The sequence below is a fragment of the Rhineura floridana genome, chromosome 10 (genome assembly GCF_030035675.1).
Source record: "Rhineura floridana isolate rRhiFlo1 chromosome 10, rRhiFlo1.hap2, whole genome shotgun sequence".
Lineage (NCBI taxonomy): Eukaryota > Metazoa > Chordata > Lepidosauria > Squamata > Rhineuridae > Rhineura > Rhineura floridana.
In genome coordinates this window covers 90229483-90254352 of record NC_084489.1, presented here as the reverse complement: position 1 = coordinate 90254352, position 24870 = coordinate 90229483, and the positions used below count along the sequence as shown (strand labels likewise).

The window sequence follows — 24870 nt, the reverse complement described above, 5'->3', positions numbered from 1 at the left end:
GAGAAATTCTTATCTCTGTTCTCCTTCTGGAAACATCCAGGGGGTAAATGAACAGCTGGGGAACTTACGATAAGAGTAACTTTGATGTCTGAAGGGAGAGGACACTTCTATCCCCAAAACCTTTAATGTAACATACAATTATATATTTTCTAGTGTTTACAGACAGCAAACATACTATTTTGCTGAACGGAAGCCAATCAGATGCTTTCCATTCAGTAGCAGTAGTAGCAGTACTTACAGGGCCAGCGCCAGATGATGGCCAAGTTGGGCCCTGGGCAAGGGCACCTGCAGCCCAGAAGGGCCGTTCCTTAGTGTGGGAGGGTGGTGCTCCCATTCCATGAACTGCAACAGCGTCGGGTCCTGCAACCCAACCCTGCCATACATCACAGAGAGGGAGCTTCCGCCCCCCCCAATACAGACAGTGTGGGCTTCAATGAGTCCACATGAACGCCCCACCCACCTCTCCTGTCAGTGTGAATGCCATGTGTGCTGTGCCCAAGATGGCGGTGGGGGCTTCCCTAATGGGCTGATGTCCTTGTTGCCATCTTAGTTGATGGCAGGCATGTGCACTAAGCACTCATGTAATTCACACAACACAAGAGGTAGGTGGGGCACATGGGCGGGCTTATTAGCCCCATGCTGCCTGTATGGGGGGGCTGGGCTGCGGCCCGCGGCAGGCTGATGCCCAAGGGCCCAGTCATACCTGGCACCAGCCCTGAGTACTTCAATACATTTGTAACCTGACCTTCATCAAAAGATCTCAGGGCAGGTTACCATGCAAATTACAAGTCTCAAAATATATAAAGCACTAAAACAATCACACCATAAATCAGTTTTCAAAAAAGACCAGGAAAAAAATATTTTGTAAGCTTTAATTCATTACCACCACCACTATGACCCCAGACTGAATTTTGGCTTGTGTCAAAAACCTTTGTGGGGAAAAGTAACAGTATGGTTCGAAGAAAAGTGAAAAAATATGGCTGCCTAAGTTGGCCCAGAAGGTGTATTTATTAAATTTATATCCTGCCCTTCCTCCCAGAAGGAGCCCAGAGTGGCAAACAAAAACACTAAAAGTACTCTAAAACATCTTAAAAATAAAAGACTTTAAAACATATTATAACAAAACATCTTTTGGCTGGCCAAGCTTGTGTCAGGGTCGGACCTTTCTCTCTTCTTAATGGTTTCTAAGAGTGTTTGAAAGCATTTCTTTTTCATTTTACAGCAGGGAATAGTGACACAGTATCATTGAGATATGAGAGCCAGTGTGGTGTAGTGGTTATGGTGTTGGACTACAACCTGGGAGGCCAGGGTTCGAATCCCCACACAGCCATGAAGCTCACTGGGTGACCTTGGGCCAGTTACTGCCTCTCAGCTTCAGAGGGAGGCAATGGTAAACCCCCTCTGAATACCGCTTGCCATGAAATGCCTATTTATAGGGTCGCCATAAGTCAAAAACGACTTGAAGGCAGTCCATTTCCATTTTCAAGCATGATTGCACAGTGCGTAGTCTGGGGGTGCTCCTGGATCTATCTTTGTCACTGGAGGCCCAGATGACCTCAGTGACTAGGAGTGCCTTTTACCAGCTTCGCCTGATAAGACAATTGTGGCTGTTACTGGACCAGGAGGACCTGACCACTGTTGTCCATGCACTGGTAACCTCCAGGCTGGATTACTGTAATGCGCTCTATGTGGGGCTACCCTTGAAGTTGGTCTGGAAGCTGCAGCTGGTGAAAAATGCAGTGGCAAAACTGCTCACTGGGGCAGGGTATCATTAACATGTCACCCTGCTGCTGAAAGAATTGCACTGGCTACTTATTAGCTACCAGGCTAGTTCAAGGCAGAGCTTGCAAAAGTTACTTTTTTGAACTATAACTCCCATCAGCCCAATCCATGCTGGCTGGGGCTGATCAGAGTTGCAGTTCAAAAAAGTAACTTTTCCAAGCTCTGGTTCAAGGTTATGGTTTTGGTGTACAAAGCCCTATATAGCTTGGGACCAGGATACCTGAAAGACTGTTTTATCCCTTATATTCCCAGTTGATCACTGTGCCCTGCAGGTGAGGGCCTCCTGCAGATACCATCTTATCAGGAGGTCCGTTCTGCACAAAATAGGAAGCGGACCTTCAGTGTTGTGGCACCTACCCTTGGGAGGGAATTCCCTCTCCTTAAATATTAGACAGGCTCCATCTCTGTTATCTTTTCGGCACCTATTGAAGACCTTCCTTTTTCAACAAGCCTTTTAAGTTGAGACCTTATCCTAGTCTGCGTCTGTGTTGGAATTACTTTTTAATATGTTTTTAAACCTTTTTTTTAAAAAAGATGTTTTTAAATCATCATCATCATCATCATATGAAAGGTTATGTGCTTTATCATTTGTTTGCTGCCCTGAGCTCCCTTTAGGAGGGAGGGTTATAAATTAAAATAACAACAACAACATTAATCTTTATTCTAAGCCTAGCTTCAAACCTGAAATAATCAGGACCAGAGACAGAATTTAATTACTTTATTTTTGTTTACATCAAAGAAGGTATTACAAAACACAATTTACATTTGCTTTATGATGCTATTAAAATGATTTGTTCACTTTCAAAAAAATCCATTACTTTTTAAAACTGAAAATATTGGGATATTGAGATGTTTTGTCTAATCTAAGCCAGTTGCCTTGATTTCATAAAGGAAGCCACAGACCTGAACTTACAAGATCTGAACAGGGTGGTTCATGACAGATGCAGTTGGAGGTCGCTGATTCATAGGGTCGCCATAAGTCGTGGTTGACTTGGAGGCACATAACAACAACAAGCCAGTTGCCAGCTAAGTATACTCAGGCCTGTGTGTATTCAATGATCCCCTGCAAAGCACGTGATTTACTTTGGTCGGCATTCTTCTGGACCTCAACTCTCATTCACAACACACACACACACCAAGCCTAGCCAAGCCAAACCGCTAGCCCTTATGGAGGTGAAGATAGACTTGGATGTTGTAGACAGTCTGGAGAAACCTCAGAAGCCACGCAAGCGGCTGAGAACAAGATTCCAGCCACCATGAGGGAAAGTTTCAGTGCCACAGAGAGTTTCTTGCCTGTATAGATGATCAGCGAGAATAAAATAAATTATGCAAAGTTTGGTTCATTTTATTCTTAGCCAAAGGCTGTAACTTTCAGAATTATGAAAAATAAGCAAGTGCTTAATTTGCAGTTTTTTCAGACTGCTAAAATTGGGTTCCTTGGTGTAGAATCTATTTTCTGTAGGGCAGAAGAACAGAGTACACACAGAGCTGACTCTAGCTGAAAGCCAAGTGAGATGGCCACTTTGTCACTGCCACGTGGATCCAAAAGCCATGGGGAAGATAAGGGGTTGCTCTTGCTGCTGGGGAAGGGAGCCCTGTGGCATGGCAGCTGGCCAACTGGTGGCACTGGGCAGGGGGGTGCTGGTGTGGGTACGCTCATGGCGCAAGAGGTGAGTCTTGCGGCTGAAGCTCCGGGCACAGTGAGTACAGATGTAAGGGCGTAGGCCGGTGTGCACCGCTTGGTGCCGCACCAAATTGGTCTTTGAGCTGAAGCGCCGTGGGCACTGGGTGCAGGCATGAGGGCGCAGGCCCGTGTGCACCGCTTCATGCCGTGCCAGGTGCGACTTCCGGCTGAACGCCCGGCCACAAAGCGGACAGGCAAAGGGGCGCTGGCCGGTGTGAGATTTGACATGTGCCAACAAGCTGGCTCGGGTGCTGAACATGCGGCCACACTGGGCACATGAAAAAGGCCGCTCTGCTGAATGCTGGTTGCGCCGGTGTCTCTGCAGGTGCCTCTTATGAGCAAAGCAGCGGCCACATTCACCACAAGCAAAGGGGCGCTGCCCGGCGTGACCGCCACACTGGTGGGCAGCAAGGCCGGCCCGGTGTGCAAAGCTCCTTTCACAGTGGGGGCAAGCGTACGGCAGTAACCCCATGTGCCCGCGCAGGTGAGCCGTCAGGTGGCGCTTATCGCTGAAGCCCCTCCCGCACTCAGCACAGGAAAATGGGCGGCCGCCCTCGGCATGCAGCCGCTGGTGTGAGGCCAAGTTCTTTCTCCAGGCAAACGCCTTCCCGCAGTCGGAGCAGAGAAACGGCTTCTCTTCAGGCCGCTGGCACCCACTGGTGTCCTCCCCCTCTTCCTCCAGTTCAATCTTGCTGACTTGGTCCAGGCAGGGAGTACTGCCCTCCGCTCCACCCTGCGCCCCGCAGAGGGATCCACAGTGCCCTTGTTCAGCATAGACAACACCAGGTGTCACAACGTCTCTCTGCCTGGTATGGTCCAAGCAAGGGACCCCTCCTAGTTCTTGTTCGGCCCGAGTCTTAAAAAGGACAGAGCTCTGATATGGCTCCGGGTGTCCCATGCAGGAGGTGGGAAATTGCCCCAGTTCAGCCTCATCCCTGTATGAAACAGTCGCTGGCCCCAGCTCACTCTGTTCTCTACAGGGGGTTGTGGTCTGCCCTATTTCAACAGAGATGGCCGGGACTTGCCCTGGCTCACTATGGTCCGGGCAGAGACCTGTGTCCAGTCTGGGTTCGGGGCCACCTCCATAGGACCCTGTCAATTGCCCTGGTTCCAAAAGGTCCCCGTGCGGCACACTTCCTTCCTCGTGGAGACGTTGGTGCCGGAGGAGGTGCCGTCGATGTACGAAGCTCCGGGTACAGAGTGGGCAGGCGTGGGGGCGCTCCCCAGTGTGGGTGAGTTGGTGGCGCACCAGGTGTGTCTTCTTGCGGAAGCTCTTGGGGCAGCGGTCACAAGGAAAGGGCCGCTCCCCTGTGTGCACCCGCTCGTGTGAGCCCAGGTGGATCTTCTGTGAGAAGCGGCGGCCACAGTGGTTGCAGGCAAATGGGCGCTCTCCGGTGTGCACGCGGGCGTGCCGGGTCAGGTGGGCTTTCTTGCCAAAGGCCTTGCCACACTGGGAGCAAGCAAAGGGCCGTGGCCGGGGGTCCCCGTGGCTGCTCGATAGTGGGGGTCCAGGATGCTCACACTTGGGGCAGCCCAGCGGCTTCTCCTCGCTCAGCATTTGCCACTGTTGCAGTGCCACGCCCGACAGCTCGCTGAGGGCTCCATTGGCATTGTACTCTTCCCCAGGATTCTGGCCTTCAGACTTGCATACTCCGCTGACAGGCAGTCCTGAGAGCAGCACCTCTGCACTCAATCCGGCTGGCCACTCAGAGTAGTCCTCCGCTTCCACTTTTACTGTCCGGATCAGCCACTCGCCTGCTGGGATCATGATCATAAAGAGAGAAGTTAGCGGAGGCGAATAGGATTGGATGGGGCTGTGACAATAGCTCAAAGTTCCCCAAGCCAGTGCCCTCCAGATGTTTTGGATTAGAACTCCCATCAGTTTTGGACTACAGAAGTGGCCTGGGCTTCTTTGGACCTCTAAGAGGGCCTGGTTGTGGTACAAAACATCTCGAGGGTACCAGGTTGGCAAAAGCTGCAATAACTGAATAACATGAATGGCATCTTATGAGCCCACCACCTGCAAAAATATCTATTTGCTTTGAAATCATTTGCTCTGCCTATTTTCTGGAAAATTCAAGGTAGCTAAAAAGGCAAAATACCAAAATAATGCGTCAGTCATAAAACAATCCCCGAGTTAAATCTGAAGCTAAAAGTAAAACAACTCGCAGTGATAAGTCTGAAGAAAAAACAAACACCAGGCAGAATAAAATTAGTCAGTGGCATTTTCAGACGGCCACATTTTTACCAGTCGCCTAAAATCTTACAGTGGTGAGGAGTCATAGCCAGTCCTCAAGATGGGCGCCACAACAAAGGCCGTCCTAGCCATGATTGCCATCACCTATGACTCAGGAGTAGGGTTGCCAGGCTCAGGGCCCGATCCTGAGCCTGTATATTTAGGAGAAGATAAAGTCAGCTAAGTGCAAGTGTTCTTGCAACACTGTAATGGGAAAAACCACAAGGTGGAATTCTCCCTTCCCCCTGCGCAACTTTTAAAGATATGGAAGACCTCTTGGGGGCTGGGGCTGGCAACTGAGAGGTCTTCTTTATCTTTAAAAGTTGTGTAGGGGGAACGGAGAATTCCACCTTGTGGTTTTTCCCATTACAATGTTGCAAGAACACCTGCACTTGGCTGACTTTCTCTTCTCCTAAAGATACAGGATCAGTCTCGGGCCATGAACCTGGCAACCCTACACAGGAGGCCAAAGGATCTGGAGAGGGGCTCAGATGATTATTGGGACCTCTGGTGGGGGAAGGACTCCTCTGGACCCTGCCGGAATAGAGTGGGTGCCATCTCTCTCCAACAGTTGTGGCTTGGTTAGGAAGCAATCTTGACAAACACAGGAAGCCGCCTAATACTGAGACAGACCATTGGTCCATCTAGCTCAATACTGTCTACACGGAATGGCAGCAGCTCTCCAGGGTTTCAGGCAGGAGTACATCTGAGCCCTACCTGGGGATTGAACCCAGGACCTTCCGCATGCAAAGCAGGTACTCCACCACTGAGCTATGCCTTCCCCCAAAGACAAACATCCGGGTTCAAGAACCATATGTGGGCAAACCTTGAATCGAGCATGGTAGCAAACTGGCAGTCAGTGCAACACTTCCAACAAGGTATCACATGTTGTCCATCAGTCACCCTGAAGAGCAACTGTGTAGCAACTTTTTGCAGGAACTGCCGCTTTCAGACCAGTTCAAAGGCAGCCCCACATAAAGCGCACTTTTATTTATTTATTTATTGCATTTGTATACTGCCCCATAGCCAAAGCTCTCTGGGCAGTTTACAACAATTAAAGACATTAAAAACAAATATACAAATTTAAAAACACATTTTAAATTTCAGTTCTGCCCCAACTGCAGGGTTGGCCTTCACTGAAAGGTGCCTCTACAGCTAAAGGGGCCCAGTCCGCTCCAGCTGCCTTTTACTCCAACATAGTTACTTAATACCCCATCCTTCCTCCCAGAAGGAACCTAGGGCTGCATACATGCAACAAAACACAAAAAGATTATAAAGGCAACCTCTCTCAGGACCTTTCGGATCTTCTCTCCCTCTCCGCTCCTCCCTAGCCTGCTGCTGATCGCTCTTCCCAGCACTCTCACTTTCTGGAGGCACAGATCCTACTAAGGGAAGCAAAAAGAGAGAGGAAAAGGATAAGAGCCACATTTCTGTCTGGCAATGTCAGGTCATGGTGCTACATACTAAGCCAAGTTCTTAGGGGCCTTGAAAATCCTGCTCATAAAAAAAATCAGAACTCTAATTTAGCAACGAGGAAATCAGCTGAGCTTTATCAAGCCAGTTACGGCTTCTCCTGCCACCTGAGAAACTGGACCAATGGGTCCCCCAAGATACTAGTCCCTATTGCAAAGCCTCTTGGTCATTATTTACCTGTGTCGTGTCATTTCAGTGGTAGGCCCCATGATTTCTCGCCCTGCCATGGAGGATCCTGGGGCACAACTCGCAGATCATACAATTATGGCAAGAGATACAACTCTCGGACTCTGCCCTCTACAGATATTGATGCTCCAAGCTGGTTTCTCACCTACCATTATAACCTTTTCTCCCATCAGTAACCTCTCTGGATTCTGGCCCCAGGGTCCAGTGCATTAGCCTTTTACTAATATCATAATGCAGTTATACAAATCTATAATAAGTATTAAAGATGTTTTGTTTTAATATATTTTAATGTCTGTTTTTATGATGTTTTATAGTGTTTTTAGTGTTTTTCTGTGCCACCCTGGGCTCCTAGTGGGAGGAAGGGTGAGATATTATTATTATTAATAATAATAATAATTATTATTATTATTATTATTAGTAGTAGTAGTAGTAGTAGTAGTAGTAATAGTAATAGTAATAGTAGCAGTAGTAAGACCACATTTGGAATACTATGTATGTTCTGGTCACCTCACCTGAAAAAGGATATTGTAGAGCTAGAAAAGGTTCAGAAAAGGGCAACCAAAATGATCAAGGGGATGGAGCGACTCCCTTACGAGGAATGGTTGCAGCCTTTGGGGCTTTTTAGTTTAGACAAAAGGCGAGTAAGAGGTGACATGATAGAAGTGCATAAAATTTTACGGCATGGAGAAAGGAGATAGAGAAAAGTTTTTCTCCCTCTCTCATAACACTAGAGCTCGTGGACATCCAACAGAGCTGAATGTTGGTTGGAAGTACTTCTTCACACACTGCATAGTGAAACTGTGGAACTCGCTTCCACAAGAGGCAGTGATGGCCACCAACTTGGATGCCTTTAAAAGAGAATTAGACATTCATAGAGGAAAAGAAGGCTATCCATGGCTACTAGCCATGATGGCTGTGCTCTGCCTTCTGAATCGGACGGAGCATGATTCTGAATACCCAGTTGCTGGAAACAGCCAGAGGGGAGAGTGCTCTTGCACTCTGGTCGTGCTCACGGGCTTCCCATGTGCATCTGGTTGGCCACAGTAAGAGCAGGATGCTGGCCTGATCCTGAATGACTCTGCTTATGTTTTTATGCCATTATAAATGTGACAGTCCTCTCTGACCTGCATTGGCACCGCTGGGCTCGGCTTCCCCCTGACCCTTGGCTGGCACTGGCCCACCTTCCTCAATCTGGGCAACAATCTCAGGTTTGGCGACTGGGGATCCTGCAAAAACAGAAAGGATGCCATTTGCAGAATGCAATTCCATTCTAGTTGTGACATGCTGGATAAAGGTGGGGTGTTGTTAGTGGAAACAGGGAAACCTGAGCCTCCCCAGAGCCAACTCACACATGCATATACAAATCACTCAGAACTGTCTCCGCTGAAAGGCACTGAGACCACAAAGTGTTTCTGACAACACAAAAGCACCGTCTGCTCCATGCCGGCATTGAGAGAGCATGGTTGTGCGGACAGCTGCTCAGCTGCGTTCCCTGAAAAAAATAAAAACTACAAGGATACAGTTTACTGTATTAACAGACTCTTCCATCTTTCCCTTTTAAAATGGACATTTTAATGAAGTTTTTAATGGGCATTTTATTTCTGGAACCTGATATTTGTGGGTTCGCTTTGCCGCTTTAATCGTAAGCCACTGAGGATCACTTTATGAAAGCAAAGGTGGTGAATTTGGAAAGCGCAGTCAGTTTAACTGTGGCTTTTTTGGTAATTTTACAATTATATAATTCAGCCTTGCCCAGCCTGGTTACCTGCAGCTGTTTTAGACTATGACTCCCAGGTTGGGGAAAGCTGAAAGAACTTTATAGTATTTGCTTACAGTGTACCTCCCTGGGATAGATTGGCACAAAGGGTAGCATACAAATAACACAGACAGACAGACAGACAGACAGATAGATAGATAGATAGATAGATAGATAGATAGATAGATAGATAGATAGATAGATAGATAGATAGATAGATAGATAGATAGATAGATAGATAGATAGATAGATAGATAGATAGATAGATAGATAGATAGATAGATAGGGCTGTGGAGTCGGGGTCGTGGAGTCGGAGTTGTGAGCAATTTTGGGTGGAGTCGGGAGTCGGTAGAAATGTACCGACTCCGGCTCCAATTCCGACTCCTTCATAAATGGCAAATGTATATTAACTAGTAATAACAAATTTACTGTAGTAAAATGGTAGCACAAGGCATTTCATCACCACCACGCGAATCCAGAGCTTGGAAAAGTTACTTTTTTGAACTACAACTCCCACGAGCCCAATCCCTGAAGATCTTGTTGTGAATAGGCCATTAGAATCAAACAGGACCTTCAGGGAACAGCAGCAGCCAAGATGAAGATTTTTGTTTTATTTTATTTGCAGGAAATAATCCAGACTGCGTGTGTGATTCTGACTGGGGATCTGCACAGCAACCTTCCCTTCAGAACTGAAGTGAAAATCTGAAGCACATGTTTACAGAAATGTATTTAATGTGATTAGGGGTGTAGTCGTGGGGAATTGTAGACCCCTTGCTTTTTTGGGAGCAAAGTCCAGCCAGGTCCCTACGTATGAGCCAATCAGCACAAGTGTGTCAGCCACTAAGAAGAGTCCTTGTCCCTTCATGCTGATTGGAGCCAACTGTAGTGAAAGGAGATGAGTCAGCTGCTGAGAAGACTCTTCTCAGTAGCTAACACACAGCCTCCCCTTTCATGCTGATTGGCTGGAGTGTGGACTTGGGAGACAACACAAGAGAGCAAGGGTGCCGAGGGAAAGTGGAAAGGTGTGGCTGTGAAGGAGTGTGGCATGACTATCATGAAAGGACCCTGCACTTCTGAATTTGCCACTACACTACTGAATGTAATGTGCAGTTGGGTCCTCCCAACGTGTTACTGAAGGCAACTCAAGAGGATCTGTGGGCTATCTAACAGGAAGGTTGCCATTTTAGACACCCTGGTAGGAGGTTTAGGGCTTTTGTGGCACACTTGCACCTTGGCCACACAGCACCAAATATTTTTCAAACTTTTGTCTACAAGTTTCCTTCCAGTTCATGCACAAGACTTGCTTCTGCCAGCTACTGAGTCTCAAGTTAATTCTCTCTAGATTCTAGACTCTCGAACAGGGATGAGGAACTATCTGCTCAAGGGCCGCATTCCCTTCTGGGCAGCTTTCTGGGGGCCATGACATGTCAGTGGTGGGAGGGGCCAGAGGCAAAAGTGGGTGGAGAAATGAATGTAAATTCTACTTTTGCACAGCAGGGAAGTTTCTACACACACTCACACACACACCTCTCTCTCCCCTCCATCCAGGAAAGCATTAACAGAGTTCAATGGCACATCCCAGACACACAAAAGCACTCTACCGGGGTGCAAAGCCAGGCCAGTGAGGGGTGTGGCCTGGGAAAATGGGCATGGCTGTGAAGGTGTCGTGGCCAGTGCAGAGTCCCATGAGCTGGATAGAAGGGCCTGGTGGGCAGCATTTGGCCCCCAGGCCTTAGGTACCCCATCTCTCCTCTAGAAAGAAGCTTCATATATCCACTCCATGGGGATCAGATTGTTGGCAATGGGAATGCCCAGGGATTGCCCAGAGGTCCTTCCCAGCCCAGCCCAGCCCAGCCCAGCCCTCGTCTTTGAGACCTAGTCGGTCAGAAAAAGTGGTCTTGTTTTACCCAGAGCAATTGTGGCGCCATAATTCTCCCGCATGGTGATCTCGTGCGCTGCCCACTCTTTCCAGTGCTCGGGCGCGAGATAAAGAGCTGAGTCCTCACACCGCACTGGCACCTGCAAGAACCAAGGACCACAGGCAAGTTAGGACCACGTGGCACATTCTGCGCTGGTGCGGGTCTCTTCCTTAACTTGAGTTGGGGTACCGAGCCTGACTCTGCTGAGGGAGCCCCTCCAGTCTTGGCAGGGGTCCTGAATACCATACATACAACCATCCTTTAGGGCTGGCATGGGGAACCTTTGTCCCTCCAGATGTTGCTGAACTACAACTCCCATCGTCCCAGGCCATTGGCCATGTATGCTGCAGGGGCTGATGGGAGATGTCGTTTATCTGCATCCAGAGGGCTAAAGGGTCCCCACCCCTGCTCAGCTCAGTGGAACAACATCTGCTTTGCACACCCACTGGTTCAATCCCTGGCCTTTCCCAAGAGGCCCCTGACTGAAATCCTTGAGAGATGCTGCCAATCAGAGTAAACAGTACTGGGCCAGATAGACCAATGGTCTTGCTTGGTATGACACAGCTTCCTATGTGCACCCCCTGCCTCCAAAGGACATGAGCTCTGGAGAAAGGCAGACGGTGAAATCCTTCACTGTTGTCAGAGTCTGTGAACCCAGGAAGAAGACCACCCCTTTAAACTGTTCTTGAGGAGTGGGGCTCTTGCCATCATCCCATTGCATAAGGCCTCCGCTGAGGATTGGGTTTTTCAATACAGCAGCATCTGCTTTTGTTAGGATTTACGAGCAGATGAAGCCACTTTCCACCGAATCAGACTATTGGTGCACTTACGGGTGGGGAACCTTTTAGGCCAGCCTGGTTGGTGGGGCCACTCACCTGTCAATCATCTGACATCATAACAAAATGCTGCGCAGCGCAGGCACTGCCCCACTGGGCAACTTGTGTCATATGACATCAGGTGTAGGGCAGGTCAGCGTGGCTTGACTGAAACAGCCTCACAGGCCACATGGGGAGACCTGGTGGGTCAAATGTGCCTTCAAGGACAGAGGTCCCCCACCGCTGATCTCATCCATCTAGCACTGCCTGGTCCAACTGGCAGCAGCTCTCTACATGCTCTCTCCAGCCTGCAGCCTGTCCTCTTTTAAACTGGGCAGGCCAGGGGTTGCGGCTGGGGCCTTCTGGATGCGTATCGCATGCTCTGCACCGGAGCGATGGGACCACATGCAGCCCTGAGCTCACAGACGTGCAGCGTTTATACGCGAGGATTCTGGTGGCTGGCGGCAGCTCTGCCACTTCGCAAAGCTGTCAGGAGCACCGTTAGGGAGAGGCCCAGGCCAGCGGGGGGGAGGGGCAGAGCCCCTGGTGTTATGGGGCCAGCCCCAGATCTCCTACCTATTTCTCTCCCCTCTTTTTTTTTGTTTAGGTTTGTTCATAGCCGCACCCACCCACCCTCCCCCTGTCTGAAGTTTCCAGATGCACCTATACATATACTGTAAATTTGCACATTTGTGTCATGGGCTTCTGCCCCAAGTCTTTTATTATTGTTGTTGTTGTTAGCATTTCTTCATTGCTTACTGCAAAAATGTCTCAAAATTATAAAAACATATATGATACATACTTGAAAATACACTGAAAAAATAAAGGAACTTTAACGCCTGGGTGAACAGGAACATCTTTGCCTGGTGCCTAAACGGTGATCAAGATAGTGCCAGGAGCATCTTTCTTGGCAGAGCATTCCACAACCAGGGGGCCACCACTGAAAAGTCTTAAGCATCTCTACCTTGGAGTCTTTGTTTTCACAGATTTTAATGTTGTCTTTTTAGATTGTTGTAACCTGTCCTGGGACCTCATAGTGAACGGGAAGCAAGAAAACTAATAAAACAAATTAATATGATCATGATTATGATAAAAACTAAAATAAACATGTCACCTACAGCAATCAGGCCCACACAGTGCATGTGGTGCAGCCTTGCCCACAAATTGTAAGTTCTAAGAAATAAGGAATATGTCTTATACTGAGTGTCAGGCCCTCGGTCCATCTAGCTCAGTATTGTCAACACTGACTGGCAGCGGCTCTTGAGGGTTTCAGGCCAGGGGGCTTTCGCAGCCCCAGCTGGAGACGTCATTGGCACCTCTTGTTTGCAGAGCAGATCCTCTACCACTGAGCTACATGCGCCCTTCTCTATTCAAAGATGGGATGTAAAGGAAGCTCTTTGGAAGCAAGTTGTTCAAAAGACTAAAGGGGAGACATTTTCAGAGGGATTTCTGGGGCCGGATTTCCACAGGTTGCACCTTCTGCAGTGAAAGTGGGCAGACATGGTCAGACAAGGGAAGATCACCGAGAACGTATTATGGAGTTCCAGCCAAACGCCTCTGGCACAACAGCGGCGGCACCTTTACGCATCTCCTCTTTATTTCAAAGGGGCTTGCACGGGATCCATTGCATTTATTCCACTACTATTCCACTGTAATCGGTCATGTCTTCTCCCAAAGGATCCTGGGAACTGTGGTTTTTGAAGGGTGCTGAGAGTTGTGAGGAGTCCCCTGTTCCCCGCACGGAGCTACAATTCCCAGAGTTCCCTGAGAAGATGTTAAACCTCTCTGGCAACTGTGGCTCTGTGAGGGTCTCCTAACAACTCTCAGCACCCTTCACCAGCTACCCTTCCCAGCATTCTTTAGGGGGAAGAAGCCATGACCGTTTCAAGTGGAACAATAGTGGAATAAATGTACAGTGTGAATGTGGCTTGAGAGTCCATCAATCCGCCTTCGCTGGTGCAAAGTGCCTTGTTCTCTGAGCCACCCAGCCCTTTGCTGGCTTTCGGTTTCTTTCTAAAAGCTTCCGGCTCCTCCTCTGGTTTAGTAGATTTTTTTTAAAGGCATTTCCTTCCCTTACTCTCTTCTCTTCCTTCCTTCCTAACAATACTCTGCTTTGTTTCCGAGTAACGTTTCCAGGCTGGGTGAAAGAAAAAGACAGACAGAAAGAAAATAAATCGGTTTGGGAATGTTCAGCCAGGGGCCTTCTCTCTGAATCCGACTGGCGTGCCCTGGTTCTTGGTCTGACCGTTTGCAGGAGGAGGGGGCTCAGAGGGAGAAAGACAGAGCCAGCCTGCCTGCCTGCCTCCCTCTCCCTCCAGCACTACCCCAAAGGTCCTCTTCTGCTCCCACCTCCCTGCCCAGAGACCACCCATTGCTTCCTGGCCAGCCTCCAGCCTCCCCCCCACCGCTCTCCTCCAGAGTTGTTGCTTTATCTATCCCCACCCCTTCCTGCAAGGCCTTGTCTCCCCCATTTCCCGGAAGCTCCTTGCCCCCCCTTTCCCTCCCCCCACATACAAGTCACCTCCCTTTCCGTTCTGCAAGCTGGCCTGACTTTCTCTGCTCCCCCCCCACATCTGTCTTGCAGCTTCACAGCTGGGAATGGCCCTCAGAAGCGATCCACAGCACACGGGCAAGCCTTGTCCCTCTCTCGAAACCCCATGTGGCCTTACGAACAGAGGGGAGCTGCCTTAGGTCTATCTAGCCAGTATTGTCCACTGACTGGCAGCTCTCCAGGGCTTCAAGCAGAGGTTTCTCCCAGCCCTGCCCGGGGATGTCACCATGGATCGAGCCTGGGACCTTCTGCATTCAAAGCAGGTGCTCTGCCGCTCAGCTTCAGGCACCTCTGAAGCAGTGCAGTGGGCTTCAGCCACAGGTCCCGATTTCAAAGCCAGGGCTCTTAAATAAGATAATGTCTCTGAGGATTTGTCTCTGAGCGCATGTAAAGTGCATTTTCCTTGCAATGATGGCTGTAGATGCATCATACTTTTAAAGTACTTTTAAAGCACCTTCTCTTCCCCCCCAAAAAATAATCTGTAGTTTAAGGGAATTATAGATCTGAGGGGTAAACTACAGTTCCCAAGATTATTTGGGACGGGGGAAGTGTTTAAATGTATGGTGTGTACGCAGCCTAAATTGACCTCCACTTAAGCCCCACTCCACAAAATGTGAGATTAAGGGTGAGGGCTTCTAGGCCAGAGCATGCTATGAACACACTTTTGGAATAAATAATCATTCTACCTCCTGGCTTTCAACTCACAACCACTAATGTGGTGTTTAATCCCTCCTTAAGCATGCACTGAAGGGGGGGGAATTCTCCCTTTGTGATCATCCTAACCAGAGTTACTGAAGCGTGTGAAGGAAACAATTGGCACAGTCTCTCTTAGAAGTGAAGGGGCAGTGTGAGGGGGCCTAAAAGCCAAGTGACCCCCACTTCTAGCCCTGGGAAGGGGTCTCCACAATCTCTCCGGCTGCTGAAGTGGCCCTTGATGCCTGTTCATGAGGAATTGGTCAGACCTTTCACAGACGTAAAGGCCACATGCACACCAGACATTTAAAGCACTGTTATTCCACTTTATACAGTCATGGCTGCTTCCCCACAAAGACTCCTGGGAAATGTAGTTTGGGAAGGGTGCCGAGAGTCATTTGGAGACGCCCTACTCTCCTCACAGAGCTACAATGTCCAGAAAGGTTTAACAATCAGGCCCTTTTCCCAGAGAACTCTGGGAACTATAGCTTTGTGAGAGGAGTTACAACTCTGTGCATCTTTAACAAGCTCACTGCCACTGGCGAAATAAGTGCCTTGAAAAAAAAATTAGGAATGTTTGTGGAGGTTAGGTACATAGTGAGCCTCCATGTTCAAGGGCAGTCTTCCTCTAATAGCCAGATAATGAAGAGGGCAACCAGAATGATCAAGGGGATGGAGCGACTCCCTTACGAGGAAAGGTTGCAGCATTTGGGGCTTTTTAGTTTAGAGAAAAGGCGGGTCAGAGGAGACATGATAGAAGTGTATAAAATTATGCATGGCATTGAGAAAGTGGAGAGAGAAAAGTTCTTCTCCCTCTCTCATAATGCTAGAACTCGTGGACATTCAAAGAAGCTGAATGTTGGAAGATTCAGGACAGACAAAAGGAAGTACTTCTTTACTCAGCGCATAGTTAAACTATGGAATTTGCTCCCACAAGATGCAGTAATGGCCACCAGCTTGGACGGCTTTAAAAGAAGATTAGACAAATTCATGGAGGACAGGGCTATCAATGGCTACTAGCCGAGATGGCTGTGCTGTGCCACCCTAGTCAGAGGCAGCATGCTTCTGAAAACCAGTTGCCGGAAGCCTCAGGAGGGGAGAGTGTTCTTGCACTCGGGTCCTGCTTGTGGGCTTCCCCCAGGCACCTGGTTGGCCACTGTGAGAACAGGATGCTGGACTAGATGGGCCACTGGCCTGATCCAGCAGGCTCTTCTTATGTTCTTAAGGGGTGGTTTGCTCCACCCTGTCTTGCTTGTGAGCTTGCCCACAGCACTGGACTAGATGGCCTAATCCAGTGCAGCATTTCTCCAGTAGCACAGTGGCAAATTCTGAAATGCAGGGTCCTTCATAATAGTCACAACCGCACACAATCCTTTTTTGCTGCTGGAATGATAATGAGGTCCTTGTTAATGCTTTGTCCCACAACAACAGACATCCCTAGGAGTCAATAAGCATGAGAGAGGAGAGTGTTAGCTACTTAGAAGAGTCTTCTCAGTTGCTGACTCACCTCCTTTCACTCTGATTAGCTCCAATCAGGACGAAAGGCCAAGGAAGCATGTTAGAAGACTCTTTCTTTCATGCTGATTGGCACACAGGATGCTGGAGACATAGGGACCATGCTCCCCCCCCAAAAAAAAGGTGTAATACCTCCCAAGGCCCTGGGCAACTACACCCCTGCATTTCTTGTATTCCTGGTCTTACACAGAGGCTGGGAGGGGAAATGTACCTGGAACACTGAGATTTGTTTGTACACAGGAAAGCAGCCAGCAAAATTTCGCTGGTGCAGACACACATTCTGATCATCTGTTAGGGGAGGGCGAAATCCTTCTGCCCCGGGGCCACCAATAGCCACTCAACAGCCAATGTTGCCATATGCCTGTCACCAGCACAGCACTCTGTCTCAGAGATGGAGAATCTGTGGGCCTCCAGAGGTCATTGGACACCCAGCTCCCATCAGCTGTAGCCAGCATGGCCAATGGTCAGGGATGATGGGAATTGTACAAGGCAGGGTGTAACCTGTGGCCTTCCAGACGTTTGTTTATTCATTTGTTACACTGACATCCCACCTTTCCTACAAACAGCTTAAGATGCTCTGCACAGTTCTCTCCCTCTTCCCCCATTTTATCTCACAACAACCCTGTGAGGTAGGTTAGGCTGAAAGACTGACTGGCCAAAGGCCACCCATGGCTCAGCCGGCATTTTAACCCAGGTCCTAGTCCAGGACTGTTAACCATGACATCACACGGTCATTGAACTCCAGCTGCCAGCTGTCGGGTGGCAGAGTCCAGCAACATCTGGAGGGCCAGAGATGCTCCCCACACCTGTGCTAAGCTCTGCCTGAGGGCACAGCGCCTTCCTGATTGCCCCGCTTGTGCCCATCAGCGAACCAAGTCCAGCGGTGCAGCGTCAGGTGCAGTCCCTGACATCGCCACGCAGGACTGCAGATGTCTGCTGTTTGAAATCCTGGAGAGGGGCTGCCAGTCAGTGTGGACAGCACTGAACCAGAAGAACCAGCTCTGTATATGGCTGTTTCCTACGTTTGTATTCCTATCCCCAAAGCCTCATTCCCCTTATCCATCACTAGCAATGGCTGGATTCATAGAATCATAAAATCGTAGAGTTGGAAGGGGCCTATAAGGCCATCAAGTCCAACCCCCTGCTCACTGCAGGAATCCAAATCAAAGCATTCCCGACAGATGGCTGTCCAGCTGCCTCTTGAAGGCCTCCAGGGTGAGAGAGCCATAAGACCTCCCTAGGTCATTCGTTCCATTGTCGTATGGCTCTAACTGTTAGGAAGTTCGCACAAACATGCACTAATGGTGTCTACTTAAAGCTCACTAGTCTTTTGAGCAGTTGCAGAAATGTTGCAACCAACACACGCACGCACACACAGAGCTCAGGTACAACTTTTTCATAGGAGCAGCAACAGCCCCGGTGAATTAGCAGGCAGGGTCAACAGTCACATGTGACCCATGCACTTTGCCACACTTTGGGGCCTACCAGGGAACAGCCCGGGAGCCTGTTACCGCCATCTCTAAAGCATGTAAAATACCAAAAGCTTCTCCGAGCATGAAAGAGCCTTTCCCTTAATGTGCCTGGAATGAAAGGTTTTGGAGGGCAGAGGGCAAGAAATTTAGAGCTTCCAGCTTTGACTGGCCTGTTTTGATTTTTTTTTTTAATTTCAAACAAGTTTGATTTTTAATACTAAAAAAGAAAACCCGTCAGGTCCCAGACCAGTGGGCCACTCTCCTGGGCCAGCCTCATTGAAACCCCATTTCTTTCACCATGGCTGGGCGAGGAGAACGTCCCAGTGGATCGTGGCCGTCGTTGCGCCCTTGTAGCAAAAAGAGTTGCGATGTACCTCGGACCCTCCCGCTGGCAACCCACGAGGCTGGGCGCTGCCTCGGAGTTCCCCTCTGCTCTTCGCTGCCTGTGCCCATCCCCGCCGCCTCAGGCCTGCAGTCTCGAGACTGCCCCAGAGCCGATCCCCCTCCTCCTCTCCTCCTCCCCCCCTCGCTCGCCTTTTGGGCCCAGCAGACATGCAAATGAAGACTAATGGTCTCTCCGCCGCATCAAGGCGGTGGCCGCCCGGGGGCCAAGCGCTCAGCTTACGTTGCCTCCGCCGCCGCCTCCTTACCTGCGAGGCGGCCCCCACGGCCATTCGTGGGCTCGGCTCCTCGCGGGAGTGGCAGGATCCGCGCCGCCGCCGCCCCCAGTCCGATATTGGGGTGCGCAAGAAGACAAAGAGAGACCCCCAATGCGGGTCGGTGGGGGAAACGTGGGGAAGCAAGGGGCGCGTACGGAGACAGGAAGGGGGATCCGGCCCACAAGCCAAGGGGGTCCTGCGCAGCCGGATCGGGCCCGGGCCCTTGGGTTAAAGCTGCTGCTGCGCCGCCGGCCCCCCGTTTCCTCCCTGATCTTGCCAGCCCAGCCCCGGGAGAGAGGCGGGCGGGTTTGGCACGGCGGGGCTGGCTCCGGCTGCCGTACGCGCCGCCAGATAGCCCTGCTCGGGAGAGGAAGGCAGGAACTACATCTCCCAGCAGGCACCGGGGCCGCTCTGGGCGGAGCCGAGGTTTGGGCGCGGGGGTAGTCTTGCAATTAGCATTAAACGTTTCCGGCGATTTGCAGGGGCGAAGGTAGAGGGTGAGGCAGACGGCTCAGTAAATGAATCAATAATATCTGGTGGGCTCTTAAGGACTAGGAGATTGATGATTATAATGATGAAAGCCAAAGTGGGCTAGAGAACTCTAGCAAGAAGGCGCGGTAGATACGAGGGGTGCAGTTAGTTGATTTTGGACGGCGGGCTTCAGTTGTCTTGGGAGGGGGCGCTTTCGGTGGCGACGTGTGCATTGCATCACTGAATGCAAAACCGGGCGAGCCAGCCGTCCTGTTTGCCTCCCCCGGGACATAAGAATGCCGCCCTGGGCTCCTGCGGGGAGGAAGGGCGGGATATAAATCAAATAATAAATAAATAAAATAAGAAGGGCTGCTCCGCTGCATCAGGCCAATGGCCCGTCCAGACCAGCATCCTGTTCTCACAGTGGGCAGCCGATGCCCCAAAGGGAAGCCTGCACGCTTTCCCCATGTGCAGTTCCCAGGAGCTGGTATCCAGAGGCGCGCTGCCCCCGACAGGGGAGGCGGAACACAGCCAGCACGGCCAGTAGCCTCCGAGAGCCTTATCTCCGCCATGGATTTGTCTAGTCCTCTTTTAAAGCCATCCCAGTTGGTGGCCATCACTGCCTCCTATGGCAGCGAGTTCCATAGCTTAACTATGTGCTGTGTGAAGAGTCCTTTCTTTGAAGAACATCAAAAGAGCCTTGTAACTGGATCAGGCCAGTGACCCACCTAGTCCAGCATATCCTGTTCTCACAGTGGCCAACCAGATGCCCGTTATGGGAAGCCCACAAGCAGGACCTGAGCGCAACAGCAACTCCTCTCCCATGGTTTCCAGCAACTGGTGTTTAGAAGCATTTATTGCCTCTGACCGAGGAGGCAGAACGGAGCCATCCTGGCTAGTATATGTCCTGAATCTTCCCTCCTGTGCATTCTGCTGAGTGGAGGCCTGGAACGCTGCCCCAAATCCCTGCCCTGGGGGCACCACTGCGCCCAGTGGACCCACAAGAGAGAGGAGAAAGGCCATAAAATGTTGCAAAAGATTCCATGCAAAGCTCGGACATATAAAGGACAAGCAGTCAGTTATTAACTACACTTATACTCCACCTTTCCTCAAAGTTTCCCCAAGTTTTATTCTCACAACAACCCTGTGAGGTAGATAAGGTTGATAGAGAGAAGTAGCGACTGGCCCAAGGGTACTCAGTGAACTTTGTGGCTACATGGAGACTTGGTTTTCCCATGCATAACCATTCCTGTAGTGGTGGGGTATAGTAGTTAGTGCTGACTTTAACCACTATAGCACACCACCACTGGCAATGACTCTGTCTATCTATCTTTGCCTTGCTGGGACTGGACAGGCAGATCAACCAGAGAGAGGCGCTGATGCCGTTTTACAGATCTAGTTTTTAACCATTGTTTTTCCACTGGCCTTGCATCGTGTGCCTTTTTAAAAAAAATGTTTTTTCTTATGTTTTCCCCACAAAACAGTAGGAAAAAACCAAAATGTTTAGTGCTCAGGAAAGAAAGACCGTCAAGGCAGGTCTTTATTCTTTACTATCACTCTGTTCAGTACTAGCTCTATGCCTTTCACACAACAGCTTGATAGGCAGGCAGATTTAATAGGTGAAGCTTTTTGTGGCATGGAGACAGAAACAGTGGGGACAGCTTTACCAGTTGAATTACTGCATGTCAGGATGCTCTGCTGTTAAAGGCACGAGAGGGGGGAAGGGAAAAGGAGGCAATCCAACCGGTGCCCTTCTCCCTCCGCAGATTCTCTCGCCCACCTGGCTGTAGCTGGCATAGTTTACAACCTTTTTGCTTATTTATTTATTATTACATATATATCCCTCCTTTTCCCTCAAGGTGGCTTCTGAAGTTCTGCCCTCCACATTTTATCCTCACAACAACCCTGTGAGGTAGGTTAAGCTGAGAGACTGAGTGGCCCAAACTCATCTTCTTGGCTGAGTTGGGATTTGAACCCTGGTCTCCCAAGTCCTAGTCCAACACTCTTAGCCACTATACCACATGGGCTCTTTGGCAGTAGATGCAGCCTGACAAGTCAGAAATTCAATGGGGAAGCCTTCCTGACCACCGCTTGGATTCCCATGTCAGGAAAAGCTTCATAGGTGTGCCATCTAGTGTCTGGTAGCCTTCGATGGCCCAGCCCAGATGTGGGGCATCGGAAGGTGCCTTCAACTAAGTCAGACCATTGGGGCCCATCTAGCTCTCAGTACTGGCTCCACTGACTGGCAGCAGTGGCTCTCCAGGGTTTCAGGCATCAGGAGATGCTGCCAGGGGTTGAACCTGGGACCTGCACATCACACACGTGCTCTACCACCGAGCAACGGCTGTGCCAGATTGCCTTGCTCTGCCAGCTGTGGACATTTAATTAAACAGAAAACGAAGAAGCAACATCAAGAGAGGTGGGGAGATGTCAGGGATATCTAACTCCCCCCATCCCACTGCCCCACATTGCTGCCATCGTCGTGTACAGTTATATATCCCACCTTTCATACCAAGAGCTCAAGGTGGCATACATGGTTCCCCCTGCCTTTTCTGTCCTCACAACAACCCTGTAAGGTAGGTTCGGCTGTGACACCATGATTGGCCCAAGGTCACCCAGTGAGCTTCATGGCTGAGTGGGGATCTGAACCTTGGCCTCCCAAGTCCCTGCCTTGCGCATCTTTGAAATGGAAATGGACTGCCTTCGATCCCGACTTGTGGCGACCCTATGAATAGGGTCTTCATGGTAAGTGGTATTCAGAGGGGGTTTACTATTGCCTCCCTCTGAGGCTGAGAGGCAGGGACTGGCCCAAGGTCACCCAGTGAGCTTCATGGCTGTGTGGGGATTCGAACCCTGGCCTTCCAGGACGTAGTCCAGCACCTTAACACTACACCACACTGGCTCTCTGTGCATCTTTAGTGAGGCACTAAAAACCACCTTTGCAACTCTCCTGCTATCAGCACATTTTGTCAGCATAGAATGGAAAGCTGAATCAAATGGATATTCTAGCTGATACAGGCAAACATCATTTTCGTTAATAAACCTATTAATAAATGTATTCATGAATATACTTACTGACATGTTACATAGCTGTCTTTCTAAAAAGCACCACAAGTCACAGCATAATCCATTGCACACTTCCTTGGGAGTAAATTCCGCTGAAATTAGTGGAAGTTCCTCCTGAGTAAACATGCATAGGATGGGGCTGTTGGATTTTAAGTCAAATGGTCAAAACACTGTGCACTCTGCGTTTACACAGAAGTCGGACCCGCTGATTCCAGTGGGACTTCTTTCCCAGTAAATGCACATAAGATGGTGGCCTGCCATGTGTCTAAATGCCCTTGCACAAAGAATCCCAGCCTGGTGCTGGTGACAAGGTGGGGATGTTGGGAATGTCCCAGCCTTTCCCAACCAGTGCGCCTCCAGATGTTGTTGGACCACAACTCCCATCAGCCTCCCATTGACAATGCTGGCTGAGGCTGATGGGAGTTGTGGTCCAACAACATCTGGAGGCGCACTGGTTGGGAAAGGCTGGCTCTAACCTCTCTGTCCGTCCCCCCCCCATACTTCCCAAAATGCACAGCACAGCAGCAGCACATCCTCAGAGAGGGAAGGATGGTGCTCTGGTTGAATGGCTGGGTAGGAGAGTGTGGGTGCAAGGGGGAAGAGGGGGAGGCGTGACCCCCTTGGGGTTGGGTTGCCATCTCTGGCCAGGCTCAGGAGGGGACCCCGCTCACCGCTTTCTCCTTGGCGGCAGCTTCCCCTCGGATGCTCCCTCCCCCTGCAGGTCCCTTTGTCTGTCTGTTGGCAGGATGGTCCCTGCAGGTGGGACAGGAGGCCCTCACACCTAGGGCACAGAGACTCTGCAGGCACACCCTGCGGCCCAGGTGCTGGGACGACTTTCCAAGGACCTGTTTCCCTTCTCACATGGCCCCAAAAAATGCAGAGAGAGGAAACCCAAAGCAGGGAGATCCTCCAGGTTTTCTAGGACAGTCTTCGCCAATCTGGTGCCCTCCAGATGTTTCGGGCTGCAACTCCCACCAGCCCCAGCCAGCATGGGAGTGGCAGTCAAAAGGCGGAAGTAAAAGGGTGAAGCAAACTCCAGTAGGAAAGACCAGGAAGTCTTGGGCATGGCTAAGTGGAGTGCAGAATCCACAACTTTGTCTACCCCTCTTGCCGTATTCCCCAAAAGAAGCTGCCGTTCCTGTTGGTTCCCAGCAAATCACTGAAATGGGATTCTGGAGACATTTGTCTGCTTACAAGCCCTTCTAATGAGGGGCACCTTGATGGCCTTCCCTCGTAACAGCAAATAAGAACAAAGAAACATTAGAAGAGCCTGGCTGATGGGTCAGGCCAAAGGGGGCTCCTCTAGTCCAGCGTCCTGTCCTCACAGTGGCCAACCAGATGCCTCCTCTGGGAAGCCCGCAAGCAAGCAGGACCTGAGCGCAACAGCAGCTCTCCCCTCCTGGGGTTTCCAGCAACTGGTATTTGGGCCCATGCTCCCTCCAACTGTCGGGGCAGAGCCTTTATGACTAGTAGCCACTGATAGCTTCATCCTCCGTTAATTTGTCTAATCCTCTTTTAAAGCCATCCAAGCTGGTGGCCATCGCTGCCTCTTGTGGGAGGGAATCCCATAGTTTAACTATGCACTGCGAGAAGTCCTTTCTTTTGTCTGTCCCGAATCGTCCAACAGCCAGCTTCATTGGATGTCCTAGTGTTATAAGAGAGGGAGAAAAACTTTTATCTGTCCACTTTCTCTATGCCATGCATAATTTTATACACTTCTATCATGTCACCTCCAACTCACCTTTTCTTTAAACTGACGAGCCCAAATGCTCCATCCCCTTCATCATTCTGGTTGCCCTTTTCTGAACTTTTCCCAGTTACATGGAGATTAAGAACTGGAGAGCTTGCTGGGATAGTTATACGGATGTCACTTGCCTGTTTAGAGTGAGTCCTTTAGGGTAAGTCTTGGAGGAGTCTTCCCACCTCTGTGATGGATTATGCCTGCAGTGCTCTTAATCCTCTTTTCTGAACCTGTTCCCTGCATCCTTCTTGAAGTGCGGAGACCAGAACTGGATGCAGTACTCAAGATGAGGGGAACCAATACTTCACGCAATTTGGAAACTATACTTCTGTTAATGCAGCATAAAATAGCATTTGCCTTTTTTTGCAGCCACATTGCACTATTGGCTCATGTTCAACTTGTGATCAACAACAATCCCAAGATCCTTCTCACACATAGTATTGCTGAGCCACATGCAGCCCAGTTGTTCATCACATAGAATCAGGATGGTGGAGCAACCATTGTTGGACCATGACCTTGACCTTTGCTTGACCTTTGACCACCACCATTTGGGCCAACTGTCAGCTCCATACAGGTTACGCAAACTTAGTGCTAACGAGGCATGATGTTTTTGGAACTGGCAGGGAATACTTAATACAGTGCTAATCCAACAGTGCTCTTCCCCATGGCCAAAATCCTTTAAGGTTTACTCAGAAAGTAATTTCGGCAATGGTCCCCTGCAATGTTAATAAGGAGCTTCTTCCTTGCAGTGTCTGTCTCTTTTCTTGCTCCCTGTTCAGCACTGCCACAGTATTAATGAGGAAATTGCACTTTGCTTACGTGCACAAGTTTCTGATATGCCCAAAGTTATG

At 49.8% G+C, this 24870-nt stretch overlaps 2 protein-coding genes across 7 annotated transcripts in view; one reads left to right on the top strand and one right to left on the bottom strand.

Moving 5' to 3' along the window:
* Positions 1-2505: 2505 nt before the first annotated feature.
* On the bottom strand, positions 2506-19141 carry LOC133365523 (zinc finger protein 467-like). Of its 6 annotated transcripts, none has more exons than XM_061587521.1 (5): positions 18708-19141; positions 11025-11136; positions 8486-8587; positions 6986-7087; positions 2506-5224 (listed from the first exon to the last, which is right to left on the bottom strand). In XM_061587521.1, exons 2-5 carry the CDS (start codon positions 11056-11058, stop codon positions 3309-3311), a joined length of 2154 nt encoding a protein of 717 aa, XP_061443505.1. In that variant the 5' UTR covers positions 11059-11136; positions 18708-19141; the 3' UTR covers positions 2506-3308. The 6 variants fall into 6 exon arrangements, with proteins under 6 accessions (XP_061443505.1, XP_061443501.1, XP_061443503.1 ...); XM_061587517.1 differs by having other exon boundaries at positions 18733-19141; XM_061587519.1 differs by having other exon boundaries at positions 6998-7087; positions 18733-19141.
* The window catches only part of LOC133364840 (SCO-spondin-like), a 159042-nt gene continuing 153024 nt past the window's right edge, over positions 18853-24870 (top strand). The window contains exon 1 of the mRNA XM_061585702.1: positions 18853-19078. Coding sequence (XP_061441686.1) covers positions 18853-19078 — 226 coding nt within the window. The remainder of the gene's footprint in view (positions 19079-24870) is intronic.

What these genes read in the sequence shown, in the direction of transcription:
- LOC133365523 (XM_061587517.1), bottom strand. Translation starts at nt 18,756, where the DNA reads ATGGCCGTGGGGGCCGCCTCGCAG. An exon ending in TGGCGCCACAATTGCTCTGG is followed by an intron (nt 8,588 to 11,024) that starts GTAAAACAAGAC and finishes CTGTTTTTGCAG; the next exon opens with GATCCCCAGTCGCCAAACCT. An exon ending in TCCGAAAGGTCCTGAGAGAG is followed by an intron (nt 5,225 to 6,985) that starts GTTGCCTTTATA and finishes TCATGATCCCAG; the next exon opens with CAGGCGAGTGGCTGATCCGG.